The following is a 15,918-nucleotide window of genomic DNA, read 5'->3' on the forward strand; positions in this document are numbered from 1 at the left end:
TTTTTTGTTTCAAACACATGTACATCAGTTGCAAAAAGTGACGTTTATATACCATGTATTTAATCAATGTCATAATTGCAAACAAGAAAAAGAATAACTTTGCTGCTTTTATTGACCGGGGTGACTGGCCTGCCTGTGACGAGCCGTGACGTCACCATTTGCCAGCGTGGAAAACGCGTCTCGCAACAAACCAGGAAGTAAACTGCACGGTTGGCTCTGACGCCCCAGAAAGAGCAGGAAGCACTTAAAAGTCAACATTACAACCTTTCTTCAAGCAAGCTCTATGACGGGAGTGCTTTGCCATAGGTTTATCTTTTCATCGCTGATTGAGGGGCGCTTTCAGTGAAGTCGGTGAAGGTAAAAAGGCACATTAAGATGAGCGTTGCTAGCTAGCTAGCTCCCTTGTCATTCGCCTGTCAAAAGGCTTATTCACGCATTACATAATGTCGAGGCTTGCTTAAATGTTCGTTTGGATCGATATACATGCCACTTATCCATTGTTGTTATTATTATAGCTTTAAAAGTCAAGAAATTAAATGTCACTTTGCGGCGCTTCCTGAAAAAGACAGCAGTGCACCTGTTAAAGACAGCCTGAAAATGTTGCGAGATTTCAGTATTATGCTGTGAAGTCTTATTGTCATCTTCCTTTTTTAAATTTAACAAAAAAACTCTCTTTTTAGCATCAATCTTGCGTTTGGAAAAATGATCTATGGTAGTGATTTTCTTAAGTTGTAGAAAGTGTCAGTAGATGAATCCAAGATGTAGTCTGCTTGCATATTGCAAGTCACACCTATTTTAACTGCTCTATTGAATTCAACCCTTCAGGTCTGACATACAATCCTTTTGTTTGATTCTTGGGTTGGGTTGTTGAACTTTAAAGCATATTGATGACCTATAATGACACTAGTAGCCTATACCAACAGTCTATTCTGTTTTATGAAGTCACGTCTTGCGTACATTCTGTTTATATCATTTTAAACCTACAAAAAGGGAAACTGTTTTTTATCTAGCAGGAGTACTTGTATTTCAAAGCCATTCCTTACTTTGAATTGAATTTTTGATTGAGTTCGCTTCCTTATGGTCTAAAAAAAATGCATTTAAATACAATGAAACATTTGTTGTTATACGCTGCATGACACTAATGTCATCAAAATAACATTTGAAGTGAACATGTAAGGGTTGAATGTGTGATCAGGGTAGTGTGCGTTGTTTGTACTGCGACAACACTAGACTAGTCCACCAAACTGTGCCCAACATTTTCAGACTTACCTGTGTTTGCATGTTGTGAATAAAAATGTAAACTCTGTATGCATCCTCATGAGACCTTGTACTGTGTTTTTTTATTTTATTTTTTTTATTTGCCAGCACACACACAGGTATACATCTTTGGAGATGGTGGACACCACACTGGTTCAAGTGGGCAAGAATCTGACTGAAGCCATGAAGATCTTGGAAGATGGTCAAAGGTGAGACTTGAGTCTGTTAGAGTATAACGGTACAATATTGTTTAACCGCAATCTGGTGGTCAAACTTCAAAATATTTGTTTCCATTTAATTCAAATATAATGCACAGAGGTCCTAGAAGGCGCTCCACAGCTAGATTTTGTGACAACTATTAATCTTATTTATTACATTATTAGACCATACAAAGAATCTTTTTATAAAGAAATGTGAAAAGGTAGAAAGACCTCCAGTTGTGTCAGTCACCTGGTTAATGAGTGCATTATATTTATTTTTGTGGTGTTCTATCAACTAGAGGCCTGGAAGAGAGACCAGAGGGCTCACTCTTCAGTCGAGCCAGCATACCTGGCCCCCTGCTTGAAGTGTAAGATGCATGCACACGGATACTAGCGTACATGCAATAAACACGTGCATGCTAGCATGTGATGATGCGAACATTTAAATATTTAAATTTGCTCAAATATATCGACATGAAATTCAAATTCATGATCTTGTGCAGTGGTCAGGATGTTGCCACCATACTGCACAGGATTCACAGCCTCATTCATGAAGGGGAGGAGGGAGAAGACAAGCCAAACCCACAGTAAGGGATCAACTATTCAAAACACCATGATCACAGTGCCCAAAAGATTGTCCACTTTGAAATGGATGAATCAAGCTTCTGTTTTGTGTGTCCAGTAGGATGCAAAATGTGGGTGAGCAGGGTCACATAGCACTATTGGGCCACAGCCTGGCAGCCTACATTTCAGTGCTGGATAGAGAGCGACTTCGGACGCTGACCACTCGGATCTTGTCTGATACCACGCTGTGGCTCTGTAGACTGTTCAGGTAGTCTTCTCAAAATTCAACTCACTTTTGTGTTTGCAGTTTCGAGACAAGGAAGCTAAACAATAGTCTTCATCCAGGTCACATTGTAGCTAATAAATAGATCATTTCTCTCTTCAGTATCACTTTCATACCCAAGTGTCCACTCTTGACATCTAGATATGAGAACGGTTCAGCTTACTTCCATGAAGATGACAGAGAAGGCCTGGTCAAAGTATGTCGACTGGTCATCCACGCTTGCTATGACGATTATGCCTCTGAGGGCTTTGCTGTCTTCAGCTCAAAGCAGCCGGTCATCTACCAGAGCGCTTCAGGCAGACCAGGCCTGGGACAGCATCTGTGCAATCAAGTAGGTGCAAAATAATCTGCATTTATGTTCAGAGTTTTTTTCTTTTTGACATTGTTGAAATAATGTAACGACAGATGGCTTATTTTAATGTCAGTCTCTTTTGTTATTAGCTCGGCCTGCCTCTCTCCAATTTGTGCACGGTACCATGCAACACCCTCTTTGGATCGCAACATCAAATGGTAAGAGAGCACACATCATTGGAGTTAAGCGGAAACCATTTGACAAATATCTTATTTTTAACACGTAGGATATTGCCCTGTTGGAAAAATTTATCAAAGAGGACCTGGAGAGTGGGAAGTTTCCTTTGTTGTTGATAGCCAATGCAGGTAAAAAAAAAAAATCACATTAACTCTAGTGATTGGGGAGAAAAATCATGTAATAGTGTATATTTCACATTTCTTGGTTCCTATTATTTTTTCAGGTACACCTGGGGCAGGTCACACTGATAAGTTGGGGCGCCTTAGGGACCTGTGTGATCAATACAAAATGTGGCTCCATGTGGAGGGGTGAGACATTTAATATGGTCGAAAGTTACATTCTAATTGAAACACTTATGCGGATCATAATCCTCATTTACTTGTGCTGAAAATAATTTGCTGTCTGTTAGCACTCCCGCACATTAATGTTAGCCATTTTGAGCTATGCAAAATGACATCCATTCGTCTTCAGGGTCAACCTGGCAACACTGGTGATGGGTGAGGCCACCTCTGCTGTTACGGTAAACTTTACCGATCTTCTCGTCAACTCGCGCTCCGTCTCCCAGAATGATTTTTGTACTCAGTGTCATTTTTGTACTTCCCCATTCAGGCAGCACCCAGATGTGACAGCATGACGCTTACACCAGGTCCGTGGCTGGGGTTGCCCGCTGTTAGCGCCGTCACTCTCTACAGACACGAAGACCCTGCACTGGTAGGCTCCGATAATCACAATGAGTATCTGCAAATGACGCACTTGTGACTCTTTGTTTTATCTTAGTCTCTGGCTGCAGGTTTGACTTCTAGTCAGCCTGTAGCGAAGCTGCGGGGATTGCCTCTTTGGTTGTCTCTGCAGTATCTTGGTCACAGTGGAATCATCCAAAAGATAACACATGCCATCACGCTGGTGAGCAGAAAAAAAAGTCAATTAACGCTGGCTTATCAATCGGAGCAAGGTTCATTTCAATTTAACTATAAATCATATTTTTCGACAGACTCAACAATTGCTACAGAACCTGAAATCGATGAGCTCCATCAAAACATCGGTAGGTAAATGCAAAAATAAGAATCATCTTGCTAGCATGGAGTCAAGTCCAGACACTTTCTTTGAGTATTTGTCTGTGGTGACTGTATAAAAGCCAGTTCCGGGTTACCTTGGTTGCAGGCTGTCGTGTCACAGATCCCGCCCATCTCTGGGGCTTCTCTACGAGATGTTCTGGGCTCTCTCATGCTCTCTATTGTAGGTGGGAGTCTCTTCTCTGCCTATGTAGCCAAGTCTCTGCCTCTCACTCTTCTCACTCTTCTTCACCTTTGCTTTTCTGTCTCTTTCACTCACAATCATTTCCCACCCACATTAGCATTTGAGCAGTGTTTGGAGCTCCATTGGTTGATGGACTGTTGGCTTCTTCCTAATTGTTTAGGATGTGGACAACACAGGCATCAAAGTGTGCCTCATTATTTTTGTCGCCTTTGGAAGAAATTCCAGGGTCATGAATATAATTATTATATATATTTGAAAAAAATGTCAGAGTTTTTAACTATCTAGTATGAAATGTAAGAGGGCTTTTATTCAGTATAAACATTTGTTGGTATAATAATTGATGTAACCTAATCGTTGACTCAATTATTCATGACCCTGATGATATGCACACCTCTGTTAAGATAGCCTTCACCCTTCCCAAGCATGATGCTTGTCTCAACCCTTCACTTGGATGTAATCAGTGATGGGTTTCTTAAAAAAAAAAAAAAAAAAATCTGAATATGCAAATATTTGTTAACATTTCTGATGTAAAACTTTTACACGTTCAAGTATTTTAAGTATTATGATTGCATTATTCAAAAGCTCATTTGAAAACTTGACACTCCTGATATTTGGGTCATTAATATGATCTAATTTTTTAACATACATTACTGATTCATCTGTCGTGGGTTTTCTTGTGTTGCTGGGCTAGCGCCTTTCGGCAACTATTTTAAAAATGTTTCTAAAAACTCCCTGATTCCATTCCATCTTGTACTCTGAACATTTATTTTGCTGACAATCGTCAAATATGAGCATAATTGCTGTTGAGTCTGATAAGATTATCTGTGTCTGTACAGGTGGAGGATGAACTCAACTCCCCTGTGGTGCTCTTCAGGTTTTCTCAGGAAATTAGTGCAGGTAAGGGAGCCATGATAGTCAAATGTGCACGTACTATGGTAAACCAATGTCATTTCCTCTCTTCTACTGTGTTAGCATCCAGCAGTGGTTCAGTGGAGGCTTACTGTGCTGGGGAGAAGGAGGCACATGATGCATTCAACAGATGGGTATGTCAAAAAAAAACTAAATCTTAGTGTTTGTAAAAATAGTTTGAAGCTGAGCGCAAACATCTGAAATTAAAAAAACAAGTGAATGACACTCATAGTATTTTTTTTTTTTCATTCTAGCTTGGCAAAGAGCTTGCTCGGATGGTTCCTGCCAGCGGAGTCGAAGTTGTGGAGCTTGAAGATGAAGGCACCTGTGTCCGGTTCAGCCCGCTCCTGACAGCCGCAGGTAACAAAGTTGCATACCTGCAAGACTATATACAGTATTTGTGGTAAGCATATTGAAAGTTTGTTATTAGCGGATTCTTCATTTTATATTTTCAAAAATAAATTTCCTGTTATAAATGATGTCATTTGTGCTCTTTTCCAGATTTAGGGACTCAACCTGAGGATGTTGACAATGTGATTAAAAAGTTGTTGGAGTTGGTGCCTTTGATGACCTCCACAATGTCTCTCAGACAAGACTTTAAAGAGGAGACTCACCAACGCTCACCTTACCTCAGATACATCGAAGAGCTTAGTTGGCCGGGCCTCGGAGCTGTCAGGTAAGACGGAAAGCAGGAATAGGTTTCAAAATGTAACTAATAACACGTATTTTTATTTTTAAATGCCATACTATTCAGATATGAGCCTCAGGTGGAGGGAATTGATGATAGCAGAAGGACAAAGGAAATCAAGAAAATAAACACAGAACTACTGAAGAAATTGCAAGAGCTAGACACTGACATCGTCTTCTCTTCTGGTTTGTACCGCTTCATTTTTTGGAATCATGCGTCAAATAAAAATGTAATTTTTACATTTTTTTTTTAGGCCTAGAGTATACCGGAGAGGAAGACTGCATCTTTATAAGCATGGTAGCTGATGACGTTGACGTTTCGGAGCTCGTGGAAACAATAGTGACGCTGGGCCGTGACATTGAAGAGAATGGAAGAGTAATCTGCATTTCCTTATTTGGAAACTATTCCTTCTATTTTACCATTAAGAGTGTTATTAGCAGAGTCATTCATAACACTTCAAACTTTGGGCCTGTTATTGCAGTTTCAAAGTTTGAACCACATTAAAAAAATGACTGTAAAGTAGTTTAAAAAAAGTATATAATTGGACTATTTAGTATAATCCGCATTATTACAGGTTCGGAAAATTGTGGTAGATTCAACATTTCTATTTGTTTCCAATGTAGCTACTGGAGAACATGACGGAGGTGGTGAGGAAAGGCATTCGGGAAGCAGAATTGGAGCTGCTAAAATCCAATGATGAGAAACTCATGGAAGAGGTATGAGAACATGTGTGAAATGATCATCATTTATTGATGTGATTAAAAACAATTGATTTTTTTTTTTTTTTTTTTTAGGGCTTGCTGAGACAACTTCCTGTGGTTGGCTCTGTTTTAAACTGGTTTTCTCCTGTTCAAGCTTCAGTTAAAGGAAGGACCTTCAACCTGGCAGCAGGTTTGTGGGTGCAGATTTAGTTCTACAGCATAGCTGCTCGTTTTGTTTTGGGGTATTTAAATTCATTTTCACAATGCATTTTCTGGTTTGTTTGCTCTTATTTGTTAGTACTGTTTGACATTTAATTTCCAGGGACGTCAAATAAAAAAAGCTTAATGTGTTTCTTATTTATACTTATTATTCATAGGTTCCTTGGACTCCACAGAAGTGACATATTCTACCAAGGCTCAGTCAGGCAGATCTCCCTTAAAAGACTCTCCCACCTTGTCATCTGAGAAATTGCAAGGTAGCACATGTGACTACTGTAGACACTTCTCAGTGATGCTTTTGCAAAAGTGGATGCGTGATGGATGTTTTGTTCACAGCCCACCTTTTTGCTCTTTTCCATCTCAGGTCAAAAGTTGTTTCGGCGCTCAGCTGCAGGTTCTGATTCCATTAGCGAAAGCAGCTCAGTTGGACAAGCTGAGGGCTCAACCAATATCCGCTCATCCATCTCCATATGTGTACCAGAGGAGGACTCGGCATCTCAGCACATTCCGGAAGAAATTCCAGAATCGAATCGGCAGACAAACCATGACCAGGTGGAGGACAAAGCCCTCTTGGAGGAGAAGAAGCTCGAAGGCCAAGATGGCCAGTCGTCATAATGGTACCAGCCTACCGAAGACGTTTAATACGTAAAGTATGAAAGAGTAAAGTTGCTAAATTTGTTAAGTCTAATTGTCTCTCAAGAGTGAGTCTCTGTCCAATAAGGATGTCAGCAAATATTGTAACACTGTGACGCTCGTTTTCTAATCGCTTCCAATGGCTGCAGTTGCATTTAAACATATTTTGTTTGACATATCAAGATGGACCGAGACATCCGTCCATTCTATCCATCCATCCAGCCCACCCACCCTGATTGCTTATTTAGGGATTATTAAGATAAGCATTAATTGCACTAGAATCACACAAGTATAGACATTATTGAGAAGCGATAACAAATTCAAGTATTTCTTAATGCATACCATGCATATTCATTTTTAAAGTGTTAAACTCCCTTCAAAAGACCTTCCTTGTTTAGAAGTGTCAAAAGCTTTGCTAGTGGGAGGAATGCTAATTTACAGGAAGAAAGCACTACATAAAAAAGAAATGGCTTATTAAAACAGTTGTGCTTCATGGTGCACTGCTGCGATTGTAATACAAAAATGTCTAGGACGTATTTGATTACACAACACTGCAGATAAATATCATCTACCTTTACTTTGTCTATGCAAATCTAAATAAATGACACAAATTAAGAATATTGTAAAGCTATAGGCGCATATCTACACAAATGGTACCAGAACATGGTATTTTGGTGACAGTAAGGGTAAAGTGGGATTAGCTTATTTAAAAAATGCAACCATATTGCAGCCATAGCCATGCTAAAACAAAAAAAACTTTATGCACTACACTATAAAGCATTTTTAGATAGCCCACTTGACCTGGCTCAAATGTCTTTGCCTGATTGTGTATGAATAAGATGGCTTAGTCATGCTGTCAATGTCATTTTGTACTCTGGAGGGATGTTCACAACTCAATTTTATTTATAGGAGCATTGAGCTCAGTGCCGTTTTCCCGACCCTGGCAAATTCTTATTCACATTATGAATAGCTTCTCTTGACTTCAATGAGCTTTGGAAAAGGACAGTGAATGGAGAAAACTGCAGGAGTTTGGGTTAGAAAAACTTTTGTGTCACCTCTTGTATCTCCTTTGAGCTCAAGGCTGCAAGATATGTTTTTGTTTCATTTGAAAATCATACCAATCGGAAAAAAAATGCTGGTAGCAAATATGTGTTACAAATGTTTACTTTCTTTTTCTTTTAACTTTTTCAATGGGTGAAAACACAATTGCGTGCCGTTGAACGGGAAGGGAAGCCTCTTTAAATTGGTGATGGTTGATTGACAGTTTGTCAATACTATTTGGAACTTGGCAAGAGAGAGATAGAACCAGGCCTGGCAAATATTTGAATATGCCTTGCCTACTATAACTGTTATAAAGAAAAATGCCAGTCGAATTACTGTGAGCCAGGTCTATCTGGAATATTTAGATGAATTGATGCACAAACATTTTTGGATAGAAATGCATTGAAGTGGTAAGATTAAGTTATTGTGGTGAGAATGAAAATGGGTTAAGAAATAAGTTACCTTAATTGCACTTGTAAATAATTTCTTACATGATGTAAATTAAACTCATGCTTAATGATTGATTACATGTCTGATGATGATAAAGTTCTGTCTCTAACTTTGTAAACTTCCAATCTTTCATGAATTTTGATTTAATGAAATCTCCTATAAACCAACCTGTTGTAATGTTGTCTTATTGGCTATATTACATAATATTGAAAGTCCTCCTTCCCAAATGCCCCATACGGTTACTATATACATTTTAATATTTGTATTTAGACTCTTTTGGAACTCATTTTATTGAAATGACTCCTTGTGACCCCATCGGATGAAATATTGCCAACATCAAATTTCCATATTGTTATTTAACGATGATCACAAGATTTCAAAAATTCCTACAGTGTTTGATCCTGTGAATGCAACACTCAATGTTAATCTAATTCACATCTGAAAGAAAAAAAGTAGACACTTAACTGTTTATACCCACTTAACGGTGTTTCAAACCTCGTTATTACTTTTGTTTTTTCACATTCAGTTAATATTTTTCACCGTGATTAGAACCTTTCGAACACGTTCAAAATGATGAGAACGACGGTCGCAATTTCTTGTGATAACTATCACCGGAGTAAATGGGAATTGTAGTCTTCTTGGTTTAACGAGTCGCTAAATGTTAGTTTTTCTCTATATTTCCAGACTTCATATCCCAGGTGTCATTGCGGACAGCACGTCCGGTTGAAGGGACGCATGAGCTCACGCGGACTGTCTCTGGGAGTGCTGAGTCGAATATCCTCTTTGGCGTCTCCACCGATAGAAACCGGCTGCTCTATTTCACCTAGGTCGGATTGAAAACATTCCTGCTCCAGTTGGGACGCTTTATGCCGTTCAGCGGTGTGGCCTTAACACCGGGATTTGGGTGGACACTTAACGTAGCCTAAGAACTGCGTAGCTCAAGTCTCACTAGTGAAAATTGAAAACCCACGATGGACAAAACCCCGAGAGACACTGCCCCTGATTCTTGGGAACAAGAGGACGATGTGGAGGCCACAATCGACGGACAGCTTGACTCTGCTTTCACCAACTTAAATGTGAACGCGAAACCTTTTGTTCCCAATGTGAACGCCGCTGAATTTGTCCCGACGTTTGCCATTAAAGCACACTCGGAAAATCTCGATTCAATGGGTAAGCCGACTGTCACGTTGGGGTGCAACGTTAGCCACTAAGCTAGCCGTTAACATGAGCACGACTATGCAGGTGCTAACCCTCGAGCTACTCGAAAGACACGCGTTTGTGTTCCAGCAACTGTGCGGTTAACTTTAATTATATGGTTGAACTATAATTAAAACATTGCTCAGTGTTTCGCTTCGTGTTATGTCAGTGTATTCTGTTGTGGTATTGTATCACTTTTGTGAGGGTGTGTTTTTAAATGTCTAGTGGATCCCAACCGGCATTAGCCTGTTAGCTGCGAATGCTAAGTAAGGTAGCTAGTGTGGTTCGAGATAGTGCTGAACTCTTGCACCGCCCTCTTTGCGTTCAACCGTTACTTCTAACGGTATACGTCACTGGTAGGGGAAAGTGAATTAAACTTTTAACTGTTGTCATATTTAAGAGAGAATTGGACTATGTTCACTTGTTGACCTTAAGTGCGGTGTGTCGTGGACACTGTGACTCATAAAGATTCATTGAATCAATATTTAAAGACAAGTTTCCAGGCGAAAACAAGTCTGACAGTGCTAATTACGTAATGGTCGACGTAACCCAATATATCAATGTGTCGTAAAAGAGGGTTAGTGTCACTTTTATTATCTTTTGTCAATTTATAACATTGAAGAAAAAGCAAATCTGGAGAATTAGAATGTTTATCATGCAAGCCCTTGGTTTGGGAACAAAACAATCGTGCTAAAACTAATATCGGTGTATTGTGACATTGAATAATGCTATATCTTACCTTTGTTGAGTAATAAACATGTCTTTCAGTTGCTGTTGAAAAAATTGCCACCAAGGAGGTGACAGGAAATGCTGGTATGTATGGTTAAATGTCTTGTGTGTTAGCCAGCATTTCGGCATTCAGTAAAACCTATTTTTATGTATTATTCTGTATTTTTGCAGCTCCATTGGAGAACGGTGACAGAGAACTGACCCCAGATGAACCATGGGACCAGAAAGAATCTGAGCCATGTGAGGAGGAGCCAGGAGGCGGTTGCTGTGGTGACCGTGGACCTGTGGTGGTACCAGCAAGTGAGGAGACGGGCTCAGAGATGGAGGAAGAGGAAACGCCTGCGCCTAAGGTTCCCCCAACACAACCAGATGCCCCCAAGAAGGAACACATAAATGTTGTCTTCATCGGACACGTAGGTCAGTGTAAATGAATGCATGGCTTATAAGTTGTGACAACATTGCCTTGTTCACGCTACACAGCAGACATCAGTTCATGCGCTACTGGGCAATATGGGCTAGTCGCTTTTAGTGTCCGCCTTTTCTTGAAAAATTCAAAAACAAGTTTATGGGGCCATTCGTCAAGTTGCCTGAACTACCTATAAGCTGAAACTATCAAATTGTTTTGATAGTTTAAAAAATCTGGCAAATATGAAGTTAAAATCATTTATAGTTTGCCAAAGCCTTAAAATCCTCTGTCCTTTCTTTCTTCTATAGATGCTGGAAAGTCCACTATTGGTGGACAAATCATGTAAGTTGCCCTGTTTTTAAAAAAAAAAAAAAAGAATTTTTATACACTCCATCTTATTGTGGGTGAAATCCACTCTTGGCTCATATTTTCCTTCCTCGCCATCAGGTACCTGACAGGCATGGTAGATAAGAGAACCTTGGAGAAATATGAGAGAGAGGCAAAGGAGAAGAACCGAGAAACCTGGTGAGTGTCCCTTTGTCTTCCCAGAGAAATCTCAGAGATAAACGTCCCTATTCTATCTTCAGGTACCTGTCTTGGGCCTTGGACACCAATCAAGAGGAGAGGGACAAAGGCAAGACGGTGGAAGTGGGCAGAGCATACTTTGAGACCGAGAAAAAGCACTTTACCATCTTAGATGCGCCAGGCCACAAGAGCTTTGTGCCCAACATGATTGGAGGTGCATCACAAGCTGACTTGGCTGTACTGGTGGGTAGCGGAAAAGACTCGCGTTTCTTCTAAATTCACTCGACGTGTGATGGAACAGACACGGCGGTGTTGATTCTCTCTGCATGTGCACTTGTGTGCGTCGTACGTGTCCCGCTGCAGCAAAACCAGTCCGGCGTCATTCACCCGTTTTTCAGTTTATCTGTCAAGTTTGGTGACATTTTACACTTTTGTCCTCCAGGTGATCTCTGCCAGAAAAGGCGAATTCGAAACCGGTTTTGAAAAAGGTGGACAAACACGGGAGCACGCCATGTTGGCCAAAACAGCGGGGGTCAAGCACCTGATTGTCCTGGTGAACAAAATGGATGACCCGACAGTCAACTGGAGCCTAGAAAGGTGGGTAAGAGGAGTTCTAGGGTTATTTATTTATTTTTTCTCCATGTGACTTTACGTGAACCCCTTTCTGTTTCAACGCTCAGGTATGAAGAGTGTAAGGAGAAACTAGTGCCATTTTTGAAGAAGGTGGGCTTCAACCCAAAGAAAGACATTCATTTCATGCCATGTTCGGGGCTAACGGGAGCCAACTTGAAGGAGCCCACTGATATGTGCTCCTGGTACACGTAAGTCCTCAAATATGACCGGATTTAAAACTTCAAATTTGGTTTTCCCCACCTTCCCTCCAACTCCAACATGTCCATCTTTTTTTGCAGAGGTTTACCATTCATTCCACATCTGGACAGTTTGCCAAATTTTAACAGACCAAGTGATGGACCAATCAGATTGCCCATTGTAGACAAATACAAGGTAACGCTATTTTTTTTCCCCACACTTTTGAGACACACTCATATTTCACAAATACTTTAAAACAGAAGGAATGACTTTATTTATAATGCTGTCTCTCCTACAGGACATGGGCACTGTGATTTTAGGCAAACTTGAGTCCGGCTCAATCAGTAAAGCACAACAGCTTGTTATGATGCCAAATAGGGTAAGACCTGTTTCTCTCTAATATGAATAAGAAAAGCTTGTAAATGTTCTACAAGTTTTTGGCTCTGCTTGAATGCCTCTTTACGCCTCTCGTTTAATGTGATAATGTCTTCACAGCATGTGGTGGAGGTGCTGAGCCTCTTGTCTGACGACGTGGAGACGGACGATGCAGGACCTGGAGAAAATCTAAAGTTGCGACTGAAGGGCATTGAAGAGGAGGAGATTCTCCCTGGCTTCATTCTGTGTAATGCAGAAAACCTCTGCCATTCTGGGCGCACATTTGATGCCCAGGTCAGTTTGGGGGAAAATCAGCCGGATGCAATTTCAGTTGTACACGAGTCACATATAAAAAAAAACATTTCTTTCTAGATTGTCATCATTGAACACAAATCCATCATCTGTCCCGGTTATAACGCTGTCCTTCACATTCACACGTGCATTGAAGAGGTGCAGATTACGGTAAGTCTATGAATAGGTTAGAAAGTATTTAGATAGAGAAGATACCCTATTTTTTCTATGTACGATACATTCAGTATTTCTTTCTGATGTATCTCAAAGCACGAGTCAGCTACTTAACTATCTTTAAATGGAAAATCCTGTTTCATAAAAATGAATAAATGCCATTTTATAATTCTATGAATACCATCGTTTTGTGTTCCCTCCCCAGGCCTTAATCTGTCTTGTAGACAAAAAGTCAGGTGAGAAGAGTAAGACAAGGCCACGATTTGTTAAACAAGACCAGGTCTGTATCGCCCGTCTACGCACGGCAGGAACCATTTGCCTCGAGACCTTTAAAGACTTTCCTCAAATGGGACGGTTTACCTTACGAGATGAAGGTAAAGTGGCATGCTCAAGAAAAGGCACTATTTAGTTATTCAAGGCTTATAATTGAAGTGACAAAATTGTGTGGGTCTCAGGTAAAACCATCGCCATCGGTAAGGTTCTGAAGTTGGTTGCAGAGCGAGACTGAAGACGCAGCTGCTCAAAATCCAGTTTGGAAGAACCAGGTGGAGCACGGTCATCACCCGCCCAGTGTTGTCAGCGGCAAAGGCACCTCCCTCTGACGCCTACCCTTCTGTGTGTCGATCAGCTTCAGGAAAAAACAAAAAAAGTGATCAACAGAAACCGGTTTTTAAGTCAGTGAAATTCAAGACGAAGTCCACTCAAGTCAGCTTTCTCATATTGAGAGCTCCGCTATGCCATTTCTGGGTTCGCCCACCTTCCACCTCTGCCCACCTCCCTGGTCTGGTTGATTTACCACGACAGTGATTCTTTTTTCATTCCCTATTCCATTTTATTTTCTTGCCTTCATAAATGACAGAAGTTATATCTGTGAACAAATGCGGACCAAGATTTTTGCTTGGAGTGTAAAATTATTTCCGAAATGTGCTGGAAAAACAAATTGAAACGATTTCATCGATTGAAACCAAAATGTTTATTTGGGTGTACATTACTCCCTTTGCTTTTACCCAATTTTTGGTTTCTCGTGTGGCGTTCTGGCTGTCTGCTTGAGCGTGCTCAAATATTAAAGCAAACAACTATGACAATAAAATATTTGGAAAAACGCTTCTCCTTTAAAAGCTATTGTAGAAATACTTTTGTACTCTGGATCTTATTTAGCTTGAAAGGCTTAACACGGTTGGTAAATGGAAAAAGTTGTGTGGAAAAAAAAAACCCAGGAGTAATACAGAAGATTTTTTTTTGGGCAGTGATGAAGTAGGTCATTTTATCTTCACTATCAAAGATAAAGCAAAAAAAAAACAACAACACTCCCCCACACTTAACAGGTAGTGTTCTTTTGCCCCCTCCTCCACTGGGCCCTCCCACGCCGCTTCTCACCTAGCTCACCTTACAGCCGCTCTGCAGACACATGACACCTGCGGAGTCCACGCTGACATGGAACCAGCGTACCGGGGTCTGGGTCGTTGTGTTTGCTGTTTCTGGTTGGCCGTGGCCTTCGACGTCGTAGGACTGCTCGTCCTTCTCATCGGCGTGTTCGTGAACGTTTTTTTCTACGACCTCCTTATCTACGCCGGCGCCATAGTCATCTTCCTCAGTCTGGTGTGGTGGGTCTTCTGGTACGCTGGAAATATTGAGGTGCTCCCCTCGGAACTGGAGGATGACGTGGGCTTAGCAAAGAAGGACAAGGGTGGCATCGGCGGTGCGGTTCGGCGGCTGTCCAACCGGGTATCCAGCAGCCTCAGGAACTCGCTGCGCAGGAACGGAGCGGCGGTACCAGGCAGTGGCAGACGGCAAGGAGGAGCGCGGAGATCTGCTGCGGGTCAGACTGTGGCCCCTCATTCGGAGCAGGTGGTTGTTGCCATGGCAACCTTGAGGCCAAATTTGGTGGGGTGCTCCGACTCGGAGATGCCTCCCACAACAACTGAAACCTCTCCAACTTGACGGAAAGAAACAAGGGTGAGGTCTTTGCAAGAGTAGATGATCAAATTATTGCCTAACTTGTAATTCTGAAAAGTATTTTTTTAAATACATACTATAGCATAACATCATTTTCAAGCTAGTATAAGATGCTTTTAAAATGTAATTCCATAATACAAAACTGCATTGAAAGTTGCATTAAACTCCATTCACAAATCTTATTTTGCCATTCTTGCCAGAGAAATAGTTTCCAGCTATTTGAATGAATCTTAAATACAAAATTAGATGCTCCTTTGCGTTGTAGTTTTTCAGTTACAAAATTATTATCAGAAGCTAATTATTAACCTCAGTTCATTCCACACCAGTTCAAACAATAGAAACGTGACACGTACTTCCACATAATGGTTGTTTCCCCTATGATAATTTATTTTTATTTCACTTCCAGATACATTCTGAATTCATTGCTGACCTGGGGAGAGTCTGGATGTGCTTCGACTTGGCTCAATATTATTTTCTAATTCATTTTTATTTTATTTGTTCAAAATCCACATGTTGAATCAACAAACTGTCAAGTATGTGGTTTATGGATATTGAGTTGCAATTGCAGTCATAATTATAATGAATGGTTTATATTTTTAATAAAAACATTCATCTGTATTTACCTTGAAAGCCTAAATTCAGAATGTATGAATTTATTGTTTTGTTTAAGGCTACACTGCACAACTTCTCAAGACATCCAAGTTGTCTAAATGAGATTTGACAA

The 15,918-nt window shown here is 40.5% G+C and overlaps 3 protein-coding genes across 4 annotated transcripts; all 3 read left to right on the forward strand.

Moving 5' to 3' along the window:
* Window positions 1-156: 156 nt before the first annotated feature.
* Window positions 157-8,898, forward strand: pdxdc1 (pyridoxal-dependent decarboxylase domain containing 1). 2 transcript variants are annotated; one of them, XM_049745711.1, is made up of 23 exons: window positions 157-357; window positions 1,366-1,466; window positions 1,757-1,825; window positions 1,961-2,044; window positions 2,140-2,289; window positions 2,446-2,635; window positions 2,746-2,814; window positions 2,883-2,961; window positions 3,057-3,141; window positions 3,305-3,353; window positions 3,443-3,544; window positions 3,611-3,736; window positions 3,825-3,875; window positions 4,927-4,987; window positions 5,063-5,133; window positions 5,254-5,359; window positions 5,501-5,675; window positions 5,754-5,872; window positions 5,941-6,062; window positions 6,311-6,403; window positions 6,482-6,578; window positions 6,766-6,864; window positions 6,972-8,898. In XM_049745711.1, exons 2-23 carry the CDS (start codon window positions 1,393-1,395, stop codon window positions 7,220-7,222), a joined length of 2,322 nt encoding a protein of 773 aa, XP_049601668.1. In that variant the 5' UTR covers window positions 157-357; window positions 1,366-1,392; the 3' UTR covers window positions 7,223-8,898. The 2 variants fall into 2 exon arrangements, with proteins under 2 accessions (XP_049601668.1, XP_049601669.1); XM_049745712.2 differs by having other exon boundaries at window positions 2,143-2,289.
* A 538-nt stretch (window positions 8,899-9,436) lies between these two features.
* gspt1l (G1 to S phase transition 1, like) lies at window positions 9,437-14,356 on the forward strand. Its single transcript, XM_049745713.2, has 14 exons — window positions 9,437-9,901; window positions 10,697-10,741; window positions 10,829-11,074; window positions 11,372-11,405; window positions 11,511-11,588; window positions 11,651-11,831; window positions 12,031-12,185; window positions 12,269-12,409; window positions 12,500-12,593; window positions 12,697-12,777; window positions 12,894-13,067; window positions 13,146-13,235; window positions 13,444-13,612; window positions 13,694-14,356. Exons 1-14 carry the CDS (start codon window positions 9,703-9,705, stop codon window positions 13,744-13,746), a joined length of 1,740 nt encoding a protein of 579 aa, XP_049601670.1. The 5' UTR covers window positions 9,437-9,702; the 3' UTR covers window positions 13,747-14,356.
* Window positions 14,357-14,589: 233 nt separating this feature from the next.
* On the forward strand, window positions 14,590-15,831 carry si:dkeyp-72e1.6 (transmembrane protein 238-like). The gene is made up of 2 exons (XM_049745729.2): window positions 14,590-15,194; window positions 15,601-15,831. The coding sequence occupies exon 1, from the start codon at window positions 14,673-14,675 to the stop codon at window positions 15,177-15,179; it is 507 nt and encodes a 168-aa protein (XP_049601686.1). The 5' UTR covers window positions 14,590-14,672; the 3' UTR covers window positions 15,180-15,194; window positions 15,601-15,831.
* Window positions 15,832-15,918: the final 87 nt, after the last annotated feature.

This window comes from Syngnathus scovelli, chromosome 16 (assembly GCF_024217435.2).
Source record: "Syngnathus scovelli strain Florida chromosome 16, RoL_Ssco_1.2, whole genome shotgun sequence".
Lineage (NCBI taxonomy): Eukaryota > Metazoa > Chordata > Actinopteri > Syngnathiformes > Syngnathidae > Syngnathus > Syngnathus scovelli.